This window comes from Melopsittacus undulatus, chromosome 10, assembly GCF_012275295.1.
Source record: "Melopsittacus undulatus isolate bMelUnd1 chromosome 10, bMelUnd1.mat.Z, whole genome shotgun sequence".
In the NCBI taxonomy this organism is placed as follows: domain Eukaryota; kingdom Metazoa; phylum Chordata; class Aves; order Psittaciformes; family Psittaculidae; genus Melopsittacus; species Melopsittacus undulatus.
Window position 1 is genome coordinate 5,554,038 of NC_047536.1, and position 18,798 is coordinate 5,572,835.

An 18,798-nucleotide genomic window follows, 5' to 3' on the forward strand; every position below is an offset into this window, starting at 1 on the left:
TCAAGAACTTGTGATACACGAATTATGTCAGCTAAGTTCTCAGTGCCAATCAAAAAGGTGAAACTTCAGAGACTGCACAAGAAAACAATTACTTTAATTCATGTTTGCAGAAATACAAGGTTCACGAACACTTCGAATATTTTCTGTATGTCCTACCCTCTTAAGACAGTGAAGAGATGACCAGAAAGTTTCTAAGAAGGCCAGAAGAATACCAAAGTTTTACAGTAACTTCTTGAGGAACACTGCCTCAAGTTAAAAAATAAAAGACCAAAAGGCAATGCAATGGGAATCTTCACATCATAAGAGTCATCACAAATAATAATAAGCAAACCATGAAACACCTAGATTAGGAAACACTACACCAAAAGGCAGCCAACTTAGAGATGTCCACCTTTCAGGACGGATTTAGACTGTATATTTCCACACATCCTTTCAATGCAAATTATGACCTCCATCTCCTAATTCAGGAGTAAACAAAACTACTCAACCGAGATAAAAAAAAACCAACAAACCTTAATTTGCGAATACACTTACCACACCTGAAGAAAAAGGGGAGAGAGAAGGACCCTTTCCAGCAGAACCGTTCTCTGCCGAGGGGCAGGGAGGCGGCGGCGGGAAGTTGGGGCTGAAAACCATCAGGTCGCTCTTGCCCCCACCGTCCGTCACACACAGGCTCCGGCTCTGGCGCTGCGAGTACGACCAGCTCCCCACTTCGCTAGCGCACACGAGCGTGGTCGGACCGGGACCCGACAGAACGGTCGACCGCGGAGACCACCGTGCTGCCCCGTACAGCACCACTGCCAGCAGGAACAAGCTCGACACCACGCAGATGGCCACCACCAGCCACACGTTCGTCGTCGTCGCCGATACCGCCGCCAAGGCACCGCCCTCCGCCGGCCGGAGCCCCGCCCCCGACGAGCCTGAGCTCGCGGCCGCCAGCGCCGCCTCGGTGCCCTCCACCAGCGACACGCTGAGCGTGGCCGTGGCAGAGCGCGCAGGCTCGCCGTGGTCCCGCACCACGATGACCAGGCGCTGCCGTGGGCCGTCCGCCTCCTCCAGCGTCCGCGCAGTGCTCACCTCGCCGCTGTAAAGCCCCACGCGGAACGGGCCCTTGCCCCGCGGCTCCCACAGCTCGTAGCGCAGCCACGCGTTGTAGCCCGAGTCCGCGTCCACCGCGCGGATCTTCGCCACCACCTGCCCCGCCGGAGACCCCCACGACGCCCACGCCCACAGCTCCACCGAGTCCGCACCCGACGACGCCGAGCCCGCGGCGCCGGAGCCCGGCCCGCCCCCGGCAGGCGGCAGCAGCACCGGCGCGTTGTCGTTCTCGTCCAGCACGAAGAGCTGCACCGTGGCGTTGCCGCACAGCGCCGGCTCCCCCGCGTCCACCGCACGCACCTCGAACTGCAGCACCTGCAGCTCCTCGTAGTCCAGCGGCTGCAGCGCCCACACACGCCCGCTCTCCGCGTCCACCGACACGTAGCTCGACGCCGGACGCCACCCGCCGCCCGACACCGACGACCCGCCCCCGCTCTCCGCCACCGAGTAGCTCACGCGCCCGTTGCCCCCCTCGTCCGGGTCCCGCGCCCACAGCCGCGCCAGCTCCGCGCCCGCCGCGTTGTTCTCCCGCACCAGCACCGTGTACACGGCCTGAGAGAACGCCGGCGCGTTGTCGTTCACGTCCGACACCGGCACACGCAGGGCGCGGCTGGCGCGCAGCGGCGGCGCCCCGCCGTCCTCCGCCCGCACCTCCACCTCGTACTCAGACACCCGCTCCCGGTCCAGCGCCTCCCGCAGCACCAGCGAGTACGAGCCCGCGAACGTCGACACCAGACCGAAAGGCGCCGACGGCCACACCGTGCAGCTCACGCGCCCGTTCTCCCCCGAGTCTCGGTCTGACACGCTCAGTAGAGCCACCACCGTCCCCACCGCCGCGTCCTCCGACACCGGCACCGACAGTGACGTCACCCACACCTCTGGCGCGTTGTCGTTCACATCCAGCACCTCCACCACAACTTTGCAGTGTCCAGACAGAGGTGGGCTCCCCTGATCTGCTGCATCCACTTGCAGGCGATAGACACCAATATCCTCAAAATCTAAGTCTCCCTGGAGGCGGATCTCTCCGCTATTACTGTCGATTCCGAAAACGTCCCTTCCATCCTGAGGGAACAAGTTTTGCAGAGAGTACGAGACATTCCTGTTCGTCCCCTCATCCAAATCCGTAGCTGTTACTCTGTACACTATAGCACCGCGTTCAGAATTTTCCGGCAGCTGCACTTTATACACCGACTGGTTGAACTGGGGTGCGTTGTCGTTGGCGTCCAGCACCGAAATCACCAGCTCCATCGTTCCCGTCAGAGCCGGACGGCCACCGTCGCTCGCAGATAGCATCAAATGGTGAATCGGCATCGTCTCTCGGTCCAGAGGTTTCCTGAGCACCAGGAATAACGACTCACCCTCCTCCTCGTTTTTTTGTAAATCCAAAGCGAAATGCTCACTGGCGCTGAGGCTATAGAAGAGCTGAGCGTTGGCTCCGACATCTGCATCCGATGCGCCCTCCAACGGGAAACGAGACCCCGGCAGAGACAATTCCGCGATGCTGAGGTTTTTCCTTGCGGCGGGGAACACCGGGGCGTTGTCGTTGATGTCGGTGACCTCCAGCTCCACATGGAAGACGCGCAGAGGCCGCTCCACCAGCACCTCCAGCCGCAGCGAGCACGGCGCGCTCTTCCCGCACAGCTCCTCCCGGTCCAGCCGCGAGCTCACCACCAGCGCCCCGCTCGCCCCGCTCACCTCCACGCTCGCCCGCCGGCCCTGAGACACCAGCCGCAGCCGCCGCGCCTCCGGCTCGCCCGCCTCCAGGCCCAGGTCCTGCGCCAGCCGGCCCACCACCGTGCCGGCCTTGGCTTCCTCCGGCACCGAGTACCGCACCTGCCCGCCGACCAGAGCCCAGGCCAACTGCAGCACCTGCACCAGCAACAAGGCACCACGACACACACCCATCTTCATAGGCATCGCAGCCTTCGGCATCGGCCCAGGCCCCGTGCGGCTCACCGCCGCCGTCCAGACGCACCCGCTCTCCTGTCCGGCCTGCGCCCCCCCCCCACCCCGCGCTTCCAGCCGGTCTCTCTGCCGCTCGCACCGGGGCGGAGCCGCCGACACGCCGTTTCTGAGCCTGCAGCGACACCGTGTGCTGCTCCAACGCCTCACACGCTCCTCGAAACCGCCCAAGCCTCCGGAGCCGGGCTGCTCCTTTCGCTCGCCTCTTCCTTCATCTTCTTTCGTTGTTTCCTTTTTTCCCTTATTCCGTGTTTTTTGGTTGCGTACATTCCTTTCTTTCATTCTTCCTCTTTCTTCACTTGATTTTTCTCTTATCTTTTTTTTCCTTACTCAAATTCTTAAGTGTTTAATCGGTTATTCATTTTCCCTTTTAATTCTTGCCCAGCCCTGTCTTGCTCTTTACGCCCTTTTCCCGTCACTTGTCCCCAATATCTCTCCTCTTCTCTCGACGACAGCTCCCAGTGAGCTCCTGCGCGGCGGTGGACACCGTCATAGACGGACACATTCCCCCTAATGAGGGGGCAGCAGCTCCAGAGCGCGGTGCTCCGCTCACGAGAGGAACAGCTGAGGAACAGTTCCGTGACCAGAAGTGACTGCGGTATGCGTTTATCATCATCTCTTCCCTCCTTCTTTTCTCAACTTCCTTTTTCCTTCTTCATTTCCTTCTGCTAGTCTCTCTGTCCATTTCTGTCTTCATTTTCTTCTTTTCTTTATGTCTTCTTTTCCATTCCCTTCCCTTGCCTATGTTTCCTACACTCCTCTTCCACTTTCATCTTTGTCTCTTATGTTCTTTACTTCCTTTAATAAAATATATTGCCAACGCACACATCACGTTCACAAGGAAGAATGGACAGGCCCTTTAGTATGAACCCTTATTCCTCTTCCTCACCACACTTCATCAAGACTTGCAGAGTGTCTATGAGTACCAAGGATGCTGAGTTCCTCAACTCCATTTAGCATCTCCAGATAACATTAGAGCTAGATGCTAATATCTTCAATCATATCATCCTTCTTTATTTTTTGTCTCACACCGAGTCTTTCCTACATTTCTTTTGCTAGTCCTCTTTCTTTTATTTCTTTCCTCGCTGTGCTTTCTTTTGCTCCATTTCTCTACTGCTTCCATTCTTGTTTCTTGTGTTCTTTTTGTCCTTTATGAAAATGTTCTTAAAGTAGTTCCACCATGGCTGCTATGAAGCACTGACATGCCCTTTGGCAAGAGCTTCATTCATCTTCCATACCACCTTCCATTCCTCTGGTCATAGAAGAGCCTTCCTGCTTTCATCCCATCCATGGGATCTTCAGATTCCTCTCTCTTCACAATGAAGGCCAAACTCTCCAGCCTTCAAGCCTCTCAAGCACCCAGCAAATAACACAGCAAGGCAATCAAATGGCAAAGAATAGCACTGCTACAGCAGAACAGAATCCGTCACCCTTTGTAACAGAAGACTAAGCACCAGGTACTGGAACCTCTAATAAAACAGGTTCCAAATACTCCAAACTACTCAAGGGAAACTCATTCAGAAAATCAGACCCATCACAGCTCAAAAAAACATGGGTGAACCACAACTCCTGAGTGCTCTCCATGTACCTCGACAAACAGCCATTCTTCCACCCTCCTCTTCCACCTGCAAAATGAACTTGAAGATCATTCTTCTTTTTTCAGGCATGTTTGCTCTGCTAGAACAATAGAGCAAGAACCTCCATTCTCAGGGCCTTAGTCCCCATGTCATACATAGTTCCCAGTCATTACCATGATTCACTCATCACACACCCAAACATAAGCCACCAAGGTAACACCACAGTGTTTTCACCAAAAACATCCCCTCAGTGCCCAATGCATCCAATCCAAGGAACACATCAAGATCTCTCCATCTGTCTTTGGTTCTATCTTCTTAACCTCTGACATGAAGCAGCAGGAAGGGAACAAGGACAGGTAGTGGTGCTTTCTTCTCTAAACCTATAGGCATTTCAATCCAGGTGACTTTAAGTCGATACAACAGGAAGAACCACAACTAAATGACAACAGAAGTACATCAGCCTCTCAAACACATTCTCTATAAGTGACTTACCTCTAGCGTCACTGGTGTCATCTTCAGAAAAAGAAACACTTCCAGTACAGCAGAATCGGTTTTGACAGACTTTGTCACTTAACATTTTCTGCAATCTCAGGGGATGCTGGACAGAAAAAAATTACTCATGTTCTCCAAAACCTTTGTAAATGCTCAACACTGTATGGATCTCTATGCATCCTCTATTCTCATGCATCTCTATCAAATAGGAAGCAGGAGGGAAACCTGAAAGTTAGTGACATTCTCTTAGAAACATCCTCAGCTGAGGAGAGTGGAAAAACCTTCCCACACACTCATGAATATTCCCCAAAAGCCAGCCACCTGACAGGTGCAAAAATTCCACTTTCTCCAACTCATCCCATTTCCAACACACTGCCAATATGAGAAAATACAAAAAAAAAAACCCAAACAAAAAAAAAAGGATGGACCTTTTCATTATAGAGAAGAAAACAGAAGGAACACATCTCATCTACTTCAAGAGAAAGCTTGCTGTCAACTTGATTACAATGAGCACTTATTCCCCTCCCTCATAGGACTAAGAACAGAAAGCTGATACGAATTTTGTAAAGATACAATTTTTTAATCAATGACACTCCACGACAAAACCAAATGATTAAATGCATGGACAGCAGTTATCTTCAAAAGCACTGAAGACACCAGGCTGCAAAGATATGTAGAACTTCTGGAGGCCCTGAGAAGACACTCTGTGCTGGGCCTCTTCTCAAAGTTATCTATTGGCATCCTCTATCCTATGCCATGGGAAATGTGACCTCCACAGCTAAGCACACGTTCTCCAGTTCTTCCCCAATGACACAGAATACATTCTCTCCAGCATCTCCATTTCCTTCATGCAATACTCTTCCCTGCTCAAGGTCATGTTCCCCATGATGCAGACACAGGCCCTACTCAGTACCATCACTGCCACAATACCCAGATGTTGCTCCACCACAAAAACATGCCCACAACACTCTCTCAGATCATGACCCAGGTCTTCGCACTTAAACATCTTCCCTCATAACTGGCACCACAACGTATGGAGTGATGCCTTTTCTGCACACTAAGGTTCAAATGGAAATTGAGTTCCTAAAAATGTTTGGATTAGAGCTCTGATACCTCCGATCCCATTCCACATGGATCTTATTCCTCACAAGGACCACACCAAATTCTAGAAAACCAGAGCTGGGCATGTATGTCCACACATCAGAATGAGCCACATGTGACAATCAGGACACACCATCTCTACCAAGGCTGACGATGCAGGTGCCCAGATAGGGGAAGTCAAACACACAGAGGTTACACCCACTTCCCCATGTGCCCTGAGAAATTCTGTGTGAGCACAACCAAAGAGCCATCTCAGGAACATTAACACCTGTGGAAATGTTGTAGATGCCCACCACTACACAAGCACAGCAGGTTGAAACTCTACTTTCCCACAACAATTTTCCCAAAACAGGAGCAAAAAGGTTCATCAGACAGTATTCAGCAGTATCTCACCCACTCTTAACCCACGCATTTCTTACAACAGCCAGCAACAGCAAAAAGAACTATCCCTAATGAAAGATATTCTCAAAATCAAAAAACATTGTTGACATTTCAGTATCACATACTATCTTAAGATCCAGAAGGCCTCCAAGTCCAAACTGTCTGGATCCTGGAAAAGGATCCTGGGCAAGAACAGTCTGTGCCTTTCCTGCTTCATGCTTTCCTCTGGTCATCTCCCACTCCCCAGCCTGAGAGATGTGTTCTCAGGACAAGTATGTCATCGCCATTACTGCCTTGCTACATGGCCCATGATCCTCCCAAAGACTTCCAATTCAGTCAAGTCTTCCCACTACTCAAGGTCACCCCTCATACCATCAGCTGTCCAGGCCATATTCAAGGCCACTGCCACACTCACCTCCTTCACATGTCTCTGATTTATTGCAAAAATCAGAGCTCACTCCAGCATTTGGACACCCTTCCAAACAAAGAGACCAGTTTAAATAAAACTACATGCCAATCGTATCATACAGACTGTGTGCAGTGCAGTTTAAATGTTCAAAATGTGATAACAGAACAGCTCCTAATTGCCTGCCAACCGCCTAGCACATTCAGTCCCGAGGGATGAACGCAGCTCACAAAGCGCCTGCTTACCGAGCAGGCAAGGACAACTGGGGAAGACCGTGTCGGGGGAAGGGGCTACAGGCGGGAAAGGAAGGGAGGGAGCGCCACTGACCGTCTGCAGCAGAGCGGATGCCTCCGGATGAGTCTCATTTGCCGCAGAACCGAGCGGCGGAGGAAAGTTGGGGCTGAAAACCATCAGGTCGCTCTTGCCCACACCGTCCGTCACACACAGGCTCCGGCTCTGGCGCTGCGAGTACGACCAGCTCCCCACTTCGCTGGCGCACACCAGCGTGGTCGGACCGGGACCCGACAGTACCGCCGACCGCGGCGACCACCGCGCCGCCCCGTACAGCACCACTGCCAGCAGGAACAGGCTCGACACCACGCAGATGGCCACCACCAGCCACACGTTCGTCGTCGTCGCCGATGCTGATACACTGCCCTCCGCGGCTGCCGCCGGGCGCAGCCTCGCCCCCGACAAGCCCGAGCTCGCGGCCGCCAGCGCCGCCTCGGTGCCCTCCACCAGCGACACGCTGAGCGTGGCCGTGGCAGAGCGCGCAGGCTCGCCGTGGTCCCGCACCACGATGACCAGACGCTGCCGTGGGCCGTCCGCCTCCTCCAGCGCCCGAGCCGTGCTCACCTCGCCGCTGTAAAGCCCCACGCGGAACGGGCCCTTGCCCCGCGGCTCCCACAGCTCGTAGCGCAGCCACGCGTTGTAGCCCGAGTCCGCGTCCACCGCGCGGATCTTCGCCACCACCTGCCCCGCCGGAGACCCCCACGACGCCCACGCCCACAGCTCCACCGAGCCCGAACCCGACGCCTCCGAGCCCGCGCCGCCGGAGCCCGGCCCGCCCCCGGCAGGCGGCAGCAGCACCGGCGCGTTGTCGTTCTCGTCCAGCACGAAGAGCTGCACCGTGGCGTTGCCGCACAGCGCCGGCTCCCCCGCGTCCACCGCACGCACCTCGAACTGCAGCACCTGCAGCTCCTCGTAGTCCAGCGGCTGCAGCGCCCACACACGCCCGCTCTCCGCGTCCACCGACACGTAGCTCGACGCCGGACGCCACCCGCCGCCCGACACCGACGACCCGCCCCCGCTCTCTGCCACCGAGTAGCTCACGCGCCCGTTGCCCCCCTCGTCTGGGTCCCGCGCCCACAGCCGCGCCAGCTCCGCGCCCGCCGCGTTGTTCTCCCGCACCAGCACCGTGTACACGGCCTGAGAGAACGCCGGCGCGTTGTCGTTCACGTCCGACACCGGCACACGCAGAGCGCGGCTGGCGCGCAGCGGCGACGCCCCGCCGTCCTCCGCCCGCACCTCCACCTCGTACTCAGACACCCGCTCCCGGTCCAGCGCCTCCCGCAGCACCAGCGAGTACGAGCCCGAGAACGTCGACACCAGATCGAACGGCTCCGACGGCCACACCGTGCAGCGCACGCGCCCGTTCGCCCCTGAATCCCGGTCCGACACGCTCAGCAGAGCCACCACCGTCCCCATCTTTGCGTCCTCTGGCACCGGCACCGACAGCGATGTCACCCACACCTCCGGCGCGTTGTCATTCACGTCCAGCACCTCCACCACCACCTTGCAGTGACCTGATAGCGGGGGAGTTCCCTGATCTGTTGCTTCAATTTGTATCTCGTATGAACGAATTTCTTCGAAGTCCAGGGCGCCCCTGAGACGGATCTCCCCTGTTTCTGGGTTCAAAAGAAAAATGTTTAATCCTTTCTGGGGAAAAGTATTACTCGCTGTGAATGTCACTTCGGCATTGCTCCCCACATCCGGATCCGTGGCATTCACCTGAGCCACCAACGTCCCCTCTGTAGCGTTTTCGAGCAGCTGCACTTTATATACAGAGTGACTGAACTGCGGCCCGTTGTCGTTGGCGTCTAGCACCCAGATCACCAGCTCCATCGTGCCCGTCAGAGCCGGACGGCCACCGTCACTCGCAGTTAGCATCAAACGGTGAATCGGCATCGTCTCGCGGTCCAGAGGTTTCCTGAGCACCAGAAAAAGAGATTCCCGGTATTCTTCACTCCGTTGTAAATCCAAAGCGAAATGCTCGCTGGGGATGAGGCTATAGGTGAGCTGAGCGTTGGCTCCGACATCTGCATCCGACGCGCCCTCCAACGGGAAACGAGACCCCGGCAGAGACAATTCCGCGATGCTGAGGTTTTTGCGGACAGACGGGAAGACCGGGGCGTTGTCGTTGATGTCGGTGACCTCCAGCTCCACATGGAAGACGCGCAGCGGCCGCTCCACCAGCACCTCCAGCCGCAGCGAGCACGGCACGCTCTTCCCGCACAGCTCCTCCCGGTCCAGCCGCGAGCTCACCACCAGCGCCCCGCTCGCCCCGCTCACCTCCACGCTCGCCCGCCGGCCCTGAGACACCAGCCGCAGCCGCCGCGCCTCCGGCTCGCCCGCTTCCAGGCCCAGGTCCTGCGCCAGCCGGCCCACCACCGTGCCGGCCTTGGCTTCCTCCGGCACCGAGTACCGCACCTGCCCGCCGACCAGTGCCCAGGCCGACTGTAGCACCAGCACCCGGAACAAGGGACCACCACACACGATCCCCATCGCTGTCGCCGCCTCCGGCACTGACCCGGGCCCCGCACGGTTTTCCAGCGCCGGCCGGATGCACCGCCTCTCCTGCCCGGCCCGGCGCCCCGCGTCCTTCCGCGCTCCCAGCCGGTCTCTCTGCCGCTCGCACCGGGGCGGAGCCGCCGACACGCCGTTTCTGAGCCTGCAGCGACACCGTGTGCTGCTCCAACGCCTCACACGCTCTATTCTCCTTCCTCCCCTTATTTCAGTGTTTCCTTTTTCCTTATGCCGTGTTTTTTGCTTGCACACATTACTTCATTTTCTTCTTCCTCTTTCATCACCTGCTTTTTCTCACATCTATTTCTTTTTTCCCCCTTAACCCAAATTATCAATGTTTTATCTGTTCTCCATTCTCCCTTTTCATTCTTGGCCAGCCCTATCTTTCTCTTTATGCTCCTTTCTCGTCAGCATGCATCCATCCATCTATCTCCTCTTCCCTCGATGACAGCTCCCAGTCACCTGCGGCGCCGCGGCGGACACCGTCATAGGCGGACACATTCCCCCTGGTGACGGGGCAGCAGTGTCGAAGCACGGTGCTCTCCCAATAGTTTCGTTCCTCGACCAGAAGTGACTTCAGAGCGGGCTCGTCATCATCTCGTCGCTCCTTTCTTTCTCGGCTTCCTTACCCACCTTCTATTCTCCTTTCCTTCTGCTAGTCTCTCTTTCCTCTCCGTTTTCTCTTTATATGATTTCCTTCTTTTCTTTCTTTCTGTATTCTCTTCCATTCTCTTCCCCTATGTTTCCTACACTACACTCCTCTTCCACTTCCATCTTTGTGGTATTTCCAAACCACACACCACGCTCACAACGAAGGATAGACAGGACCTCTAGCATTAGTCTTGCTGACAGTTCTTCATAAAGCATTGCAGAGTGTGCATGAGTACCGAGGTTGACGAGCTCAACTCCATTCAGCGTCTCCAGATAACATCAGAGCACGCTGGTTATCTCTTCAAGCATCTCTTCCTTCCTCCTTTATTTTTCTCTCCCACCGAGTCCTTCCTTTCCTTCTTTTCTTTTACTCATCCATTCTCTTATTTCTTTTATTCTCTTCATTACTTTTCTCCTTTCCCCTCTTTCATCCTCTTTTTCTTTCGTGCCAGGCTGTTCACTATCTGTGCTTCAATTTCTCTTCTGATTCCATCGTTGTCTCTTCATTTTGTCCTTTATGAAAGTGTTCTTAAAATAGCTACACCATCCTCACCATGAAGCACCATCATGCCCTTTGGCAAGAGCTCTCGTGCATCTTTCATACCACCTTCCATTCCTCTGGTCATAGAAGAGCCTTCCTGCTTTCATCCCACCCATGGGATCTTCAGATTCCTCTCTCTTCACAATGAAGGCCAAACTCTCCAGCCTTCAGTCCTCTCAAGCACACAGCAAATAACAGAGCAAGTCAATTACATGGCGGAGAACAGCTCTGCTAGAGCAGAACATAATCCATCACCCTTTGCAGCAGAAGCCTAAGCACCACGTTCTGGAACCTCTAAGGAAACAGACTCCAAAGACTCCAAACTATGCAGAGGAATCTCCCATTCGGAAACTCAAACCCATCACAGCCCAGAAACACAACCCTCCTCAATGGCTCAAAAAGCACGGGGGAATGACAGTTCCTGAGTACTCCCCACACACCTCGATGAACAGCCATTCTTCTGATCGTATTTTCCACCTGCAGAGTGAACTTGAAGATCATGCTTCTTTTTCAGGCAGCAAGGCTCTGCTAGAACAATAGAGCAAGAACCTCCATTCTCAGGGCCTTAGTCCCCATGCCATACATTGCTCCCAGTTACTAGCATGAGTCACTCATTATCACACACCCAAACATAAGCCACCAAGGTACCACTACAGCTTTTTCATTGAGAACATCCCCTCAATGCCCAGTGCATCCAATCCAGTTAACACATCAAGATCTCTCCTTCATCTGTCCTTGCTTCCACCTGCTCAACCTCTGACATGCAGCAGCAGGAAGGGAATGAGGGCAGGTGGTGGTGCTTTGCTGCTCCAAACCTACAGGCATTTAAATCAAGGCAACATTCAGTTGATACAACAGGAAGAACCACAACTAAATAATAACAGAAGTTCATCAGCCTCTCAAACACATTCTCTATAAAAAGCGACTTACCTGTAGTGTCACTGGTGTCATCTTCAGAAAAAGAAACACTTTCAGTACAGCAAAATTGATTTTGAGGAACACTGTCCCTTAATATTATCTGCAATCTCAGGGGATGCTGGACAGAAAAAAATACTCATGTTCTCCAAAACCTTTGAAAACATTGGAACTGCCTGGTACTCCCTCATGCATTCCTATCAAATAGGAAGCAGGAGGGAAACCTGAAAGCTACTGAAATTCTCTTAAGAACATGATCAGCTCAGAAGAGTGGAAAAATCTTCCCATACAGTCATGAATATTCTCCAAAAGTTTGCCACCTGACAAGTGCCAAAATTCAACAGTCTCCATCTCATCCCGTTTTCAAAACATTGACAGTATGAGAGAAGAAAAAAAAAAAACAAAACCACAAGGGATGGACCTTTTCACTATAGAGAAGAAAACAGAAAAAACCTATTCCATCTACTGCAAGAGAAGACTTGCTGACAATTTGATTATGACAAGTACTTCTTCCCCTCCCTCACAAGACTAAGACCAGAAAAATGATACAGATTTTTAAAAGATTCTGGTTTAAGCAATGACATTCCACATCAAAACCAAATGATTAAAGGCACATACAGCATTTATCTTCAAAAGCAGTGATATCACTGTGAAGATCAGGCTGCGACTGTATGTAGAACTTCTGGAGGCCTTGAAAGGACCCTGTGTGCTGTGCCTCTTCTCAAATTTATCTAGTGGCATCTTGTATCCTATACCATGGGAAATGTGACCTCCACAGCTAAGCACATTCTCCAGTTCTTCCCTAACGACACAGAAAGCATTCTCCCCAGCATCTCCATTTCCTTAATGCAAAACTCTCCCCTGCTCAAGGTCATGCTCCCCATGATGCAGACAGAGGCCCTACTCAGTACCATCACTGCCACAATACCCAGACATTGCTCCATCACAAAAACATGCCCACAACACCCTCTCAGATCACGACCCAGGTCTTTGCACATACTCAGCTTCCCTCAGGATTGGCACCACAACATATGGAGTGATGTCTTTTCTGCACACTAAGGTTCAAATGGAAATTGAGTTCTTAAAAATGTTTGGATTAGATCTCTGATACCTTTGATTCCAGGCCACACAGATCTTATTTCTCACGAGAACCACACCAAATTCTAGAAAACCAGAGCTGGGCATGTATGTCCACACATCAGAATGAGCCATGTGTTGCAATCAGGACACCATCTATACCAAGGCTGACGATGCAGGTGCCCAGATAGGGAAAGTCAAACACACAGAGGTTACACCCACCTCCCTATGCACCCTGAGAAATTCTGTGTGAGCATAACCAAAAAGCCATCTCAGGAACATTAACACCTGTGGAAATGCTGTAGATGCCCAACACTACACAAGCACAGCAGGTTGAAACTCTACTTTCCCACAACAATTTTCCCAAAACAGGAATGAAAAGGTTCATCAGACAGTATTCAGCAGTTAGTGTCCCACCAATTCTTCCCAAACACATTTCTGACATCAGACAGCAGCAACACTACAAGGTAACTCTCTCTGGTGGGAGATACTCACAACTCAAGAGTCATTATGGGCATTTCGATACCACACACTGTCTCAAGATCCAGAAGGCCTCCAACTCTAGACACACTGTGAGCCCGGAAAAGGATCCTGGGCAGGAACAGTCTGTGCCCCTCCTGCTTTGTGCTTTCCTCTGGTCATTTCCCACTCTGCAGCCTGGGACATATGTTCTCAGGGCAAGCTCGATGTATCCCATTATTGCCTTATGACATGGCCCATTGTCTTTTCAAGGATTTCCAATTCAGGAGAGTCTTCCCAAGGACTGCTCAAGGTCACCCTTCATATCATGAGATGGTAAGGCCATACTCAGGCCCACTGCCATATTCACCTCCCTGTCACGCCACTAATCTCTTCCCAAAATGAGGGCTTATTCCAGCATTTACGGATCCTCACATACAATGAGACTATTCTAAAAAAAAGAAAATCCCAAACATAACAATTGTATATGCAGATGATGTACAGCACACAAAAGGTGATGAAAGAACAGCCCTGAATTGCAATGGAATTCATTACATTTTGGGATACAGCAAGCCAAATATTTAAAAGAACCCCAATGTAAAAGATTATATTGGTTCTGTAGGAAAATTTGGATTTAGGGGTTTGTTATCAGAGGGTTCTGTTTGTTTTTTTTCCTTTGTAAGTGTGTGGCTGCTGATGCAAATATTGAAAGAACACCAAAGCAGCCCAGTGTATGTAATGCCACTTTATAGGTCAGGAGCACAAATTCACAGCTGTTGACATCAATGAGAGTCCCATTAAAAAACAACCAAGAACAAACCCCCCCAAAAAACAACACAGCCTTATCATTGTGTTTAGCAGACTTTGTAGTTGACCCTTCATATTCTGTTACTCCAGATGGAACTGACCCCCACTTCGGAGCTCTCTTACACCTCTGAAATGCTAAACATGTATTTGTAGAGATGGTGTCAAAATAGCACTGATGGCAATAGGCACTGATTTCCTTTGGTGAGAGAACAACTAGAATGCTGATGAGGACAGCACTGCATTGGATGCCAAAAAAATATATGGGAATATTTGCGGATTTTTAAATACAAAGTTTCCAGTTCTTTGCTCATGCTGTCAATTCTGATGATATAAATGCTGAAAGACTATCCAAAAAGTCCAGCGTCACTTCCACAGCCAGGAATAAAAATCTGTAGCATGATTCAGGGTTGCAGAAATACAAATGCGTATGTGCAATTACTGACACCAACGATGGTTCACAGTCCTGTGCCTGAACACTTTATACTACTGAGCAGAGTTATAACATCCTTGAACACAGGAAAAAGACTCCCTAATTTCATTATAACTCCCGTGGAAGAACAGATGTAGACAATATCCAACACAAAGAAACCATTGAAGTCCCAATTGTTACCTGACATCGCTTCTCTTGAAAGGGAAAACCACGGCACAAGAGGACAGGTTTTTTACAAGTAGCAACACAGAACACAACGGATCTACTTCTAGGGAAGACCTTTCTCTTCCTACCGGGTCGGGATGCTCCGGCCAGGAGGCAGAAGCTGATGAAAAGAAGCCCCGAAGAGTCTGAAATACCGTCGCAGCACCTACGCCTCTCAGGAGACAAGGGCTGAGCCGGCTCACATCGGCACCTGCCGAGAGGCGGGTATGAAAAGTAACAGGGGCTAATGGGCGTAGGAGAAAAGGACGAGAGAAGAGAAAGGAAGGGAGGGCCACTGACCGTCTGCAGCAGAGCGGGAGCTTCCGGATGCGTCTCTTTCACCACGGAACCGAGCGGCGGAGGGAAGTTGGGGCTGAAAACCATCAGGTCGCTCTTGCCCGCACCGTCCCGTCACACACAGGCTCCGGCTCTGGCGCTGCGAGTACGACCAGCTCCCCACTTCGCTGGCGCACACGAGCGTGGTCGGACCGGGACCTGACAGCACCGCCGAACGCGGAGACCACCGCGCCGCCCCGTACAGCACCACCGCCAGCAGGAACAAGCTCGACACCACGCAGATGGCCACCACCAGCCACACGTTCGTCGTCGTCGCCGATGCCGCCGCCAAGGCACCGCCCTCCGCCGGCCGGAGCCCCGCCCCCGGCGAGCCTGAGCTCGCGGCCGCCAGCGCCGCCTCGGTGCCCTCCACCAGCGACACGCTGAGCGTGGCCGTGGCAGAGCGCGCAGGCTCGCCGTGGTCCCGCACCACGATGACCAGGCGCTGCCGTGGGCCGTCCGCCTCCTCCAGCGCCCGAGCCGTGCTCACCTCGCCGCTGTAAAGCCCCACGCGGAACGGGCCCTTGCCCCGCGGCTCCCACAGCTCGTAGCGCAGCCACGCGTTGTAGCCCGAGTCCGCGTCCACCGCGCGGATCTTCGCCACCACCTGCCCCGCCGGAGACCCCCACGACGCCCACGCCCACAGCGCCGCCGAGTCCGCACCCGACGACGCCGAGCCAGCGACGCCGGAGCCCGGCCCGCCCCCGGCAGGCGGCAGCAGCACCGGCGCGTTGTCGTTCTCGTCCAGCACGAAGAGCTGCACCGTGGCGTTGCCGCACAGCGCCGGCTCCCCCGCGTCCACCGCACGCACCTCGAACTGCAGCACCTGCAGCTCCTCGTAGTCCAGCGGCTGCAGCGCCCACACACGCCCGCTCTCCGCGTCCACCGACACGTAGCTCGATGCCGGACGCCACCCGCCGCTCCACACCGACGACCCGCCCCCGCTCTCCGCCACCGAGTAGCTCACGCGCCCGTTGGCCCCCTCGTCCGGGTCCCGCGCCCACAGCCGCGCCAGCTCCGCGCCCGCCGCGTTGTTCTCCCGCACCAGCACCGTGTACACGGCCTGAGAGAACGCCGGCGCGTTGTCGTTCACGTCCGACACCGGCACACGCAGAGTGCGGCTGGCGCGCAGCGGCGGCGCCCCGCCGTCCTCCGCCCGCACCTCCACCTCATACTCAGACACCCGCTCCCGGTCCAGTGCCTCCCGCAGCACCAGCGAGTACGAGCCCGAGAACGTCGACACCAGACCGAACGGAGCCGGCGGCCACACCGTGCAACGCACGCGCCCGTTCTCCCCAGAGTCTCGGTCCGACACGCTCAGCAAAGCTACCACCGTCCCTACTGCCGCGTCCTCTGGCACCGGCACCGACAGCGACGTCACCCACACCTCCGGCGCGTTGTCGTTCATATCCAGCACCTCCAGCTCCACTCTGCAGTGACCCGACAGCGGAGGCGTCCCTTTGTCTTTCGCTTCAATGCGAAAATCAAATATATTGACTTCTTCGAAGTCCAGCGCGCCCGTCAGAAGGATTTCTCCCGTCCTCGGCTTGACAGTAATCACATCTTTTCCACTGAGGGGAAGGAAGTTTGTTACCGTGTAGGTCATCTCACTGTTAATTCCTTCATCCGCATCGGTGGCGTTTACCCTCGTCACCAGCGTCCCCTCTGCAGCATTCTCCGGCAACTGCACTTTATACACAGACTGGTTGAACTGGGGTGCATTGTCGTTAGCATCCAGCACCGAGATCACCAGTTCCATTGTGCCTGTCAGCGGTGGATGGCCCCCATCAGTCGCCGACAGAACCAGATGGTGAATCGGCATCATCTCGCGGTCCAGCGCTTTCATTAAAACAAGATCGGGTACAATATTACGCCCATTCGATTTTTGTAAATCTACAGCGAAATGTTCACTGGGTATGAGGCTGTACGAGAGCTGAGCGTTGGCTCCGACATCTGCATCCGACGCGCCCTCCAGCGGGAAACGAGACCCAGGCAGAGTAGTTAATTCCGCGATGCTGAGGTTTTTCCGTGCGGCGGGGAACACCGGGGCGTTGTCATTGATGTCGGTGACCTCCAGCTCCACATGGAAGACGCGCAGCGGCCGCTCCACCAGCACCTCCAGCCGCAGCGAGCACGGCGCGCTCTTCCCGCACAGCTCCTCCCGGTCCAGCCGCGAGCTCACCACCAGCGCCCCGCTCGCCCCGCTCACCTCCACGCTCTCCCGCCGGCCCTGAGACACCAGCCGCAGCCGCCGCGTCTCCGGCTCGCCCGCCTCCAAGCCTAGGTCCTGCGCCAGCCGGCCCACAACCGTGCCGACCTTGGCTTCCTCCGGCACCGAGTACCGCACCTGCCCGCCGACCAGAGCCCAGGACAACTGCAGCACCAGCAACAAGGCACCACCACACAGGCCCATCTCCATTGGCATCGCCGCCCCCAGCACTAGCCCGGGCTCCGCACTGCTCCCCGGGCAGCCCGGATGCACCGGCTCTGCTGCTAGGCCCGCGCCGCCCCTCCCTCGCTCACAGCCGGGTTCTCCACCGCTCGCACCGGGGCGGAGCAGCCGACACGCCGTTTCTGAGCCTGCAGCGACACCGTGTGCTGCTCTAACGCCTCACATGCTCCCCGACATCGGCCATGCCTCCGCACCCAGGGTGCTTCCCTCTCGCTAGCCTCTTCTCTCCCCTTCTCCTCTGTCTTTTCCTTATTCCCTTTTTCTTTGCTTGCACACATTCGTTTCTTCTTCCTCTTTCTTCACCATCTTCTTCTGTTGCCTTTTTTTTTCCTACTAATCAGGTTTTCATCGGGTCTTCATTTGCTCTTTTCATCCTTGCCTAGCCCTCCCCTGCTGTTTCAGATTTTTTTTATTTCTCTCCGCACCCTCCTCTCTCCTTTACCCCCCCTGGCATATCTCAAGTCGCCTCCAGTGCCGCGGCGGTTATCGTCAAAAGACGGACCTAGACCCGCTACTGACGGGGCAGCAATGCCGGAGCGGGGTGCTACAGATCAGCTCCACTCCGTGAGTAGCAGTGACGTCAGTGCTGGTTCCTCATCACCCACATCGTGTCTTCTCCATTTCTTCCTTTCTTTCTTCTTTTCTTTCTCTCTTCACCTGTCCTTTTCTTCTTAATTTTCTCACTGCTTTTCTACTCCCTTCTTGCTTGTGCATTTCTTCTGCTACTCTTTTAAATCTTTTTTCTCTGTCTTCTTATTACTTCTCTTACTTTCTCTTCACCTGCCTATTTTTCTCCTCTCTATTCTCTTCTGTTTCAATCTTTGACTCTTTTGTTTGCATCTTCCTTAACTGAAATATTTTCAGAAGACCACAACTACGTTTGCAGTAAGGATGGACAAGGCCCTCTCGGGGACTTTTATACCCCTTCCTCACCACTCTTCACTAAGCTTTACACCATCCATGAGTACCTACGATGTTAAGTTCCTCAACTTCATTCTGCAGCTCCAGGTAGCATCAGTTCATACTGGTAATCTCCTCAACCATCTCTTCTTCCTTTTTTTTTTTTTTCCCCTTTCAGCGATTTCTTCCTTTCCTTCTTTTGTA

General features: G+C 54.1%; 4 protein-coding genes across 5 annotated transcripts in view; all 4 read right to left on the reverse strand.

Annotated features, from left to right (window-relative positions):
• The window catches only part of LOC101878671 (protocadherin alpha-C2), a 132,701-nt gene that overhangs the window by 90,033 nt on the left and 23,870 nt on the right, over window positions 1-18,798 (reverse strand). The gene's annotated exons all lie outside the window — the stretch shown is intronic.
• Window positions 636-3,003, reverse strand: LOC117436734 (protocadherin alpha-6-like). Its single transcript, XM_034066920.1, is given in 2 exon segments — window positions 636-894; window positions 896-3,003. Coding segments are annotated over 2 exon segments (2,367 nt in total).
• On the reverse strand, window positions 7,428-15,290 carry LOC117436738 (protocadherin alpha-2-like). The gene is given in 4 exon segments (XM_034066939.1): window positions 7,428-7,679; window positions 7,681-9,967; window positions 15,110-15,117; window positions 15,207-15,290. Coding segments are annotated over 4 exon segments (2,631 nt in total).
• LOC101872483 (protocadherin alpha-8-like) lies at window positions 15,318-17,655 on the reverse strand. Its single transcript, XM_034066940.1, is given in 2 exon segments — window positions 15,318-15,549; window positions 15,551-17,655. Coding segments are annotated over 2 exon segments (2,337 nt in total).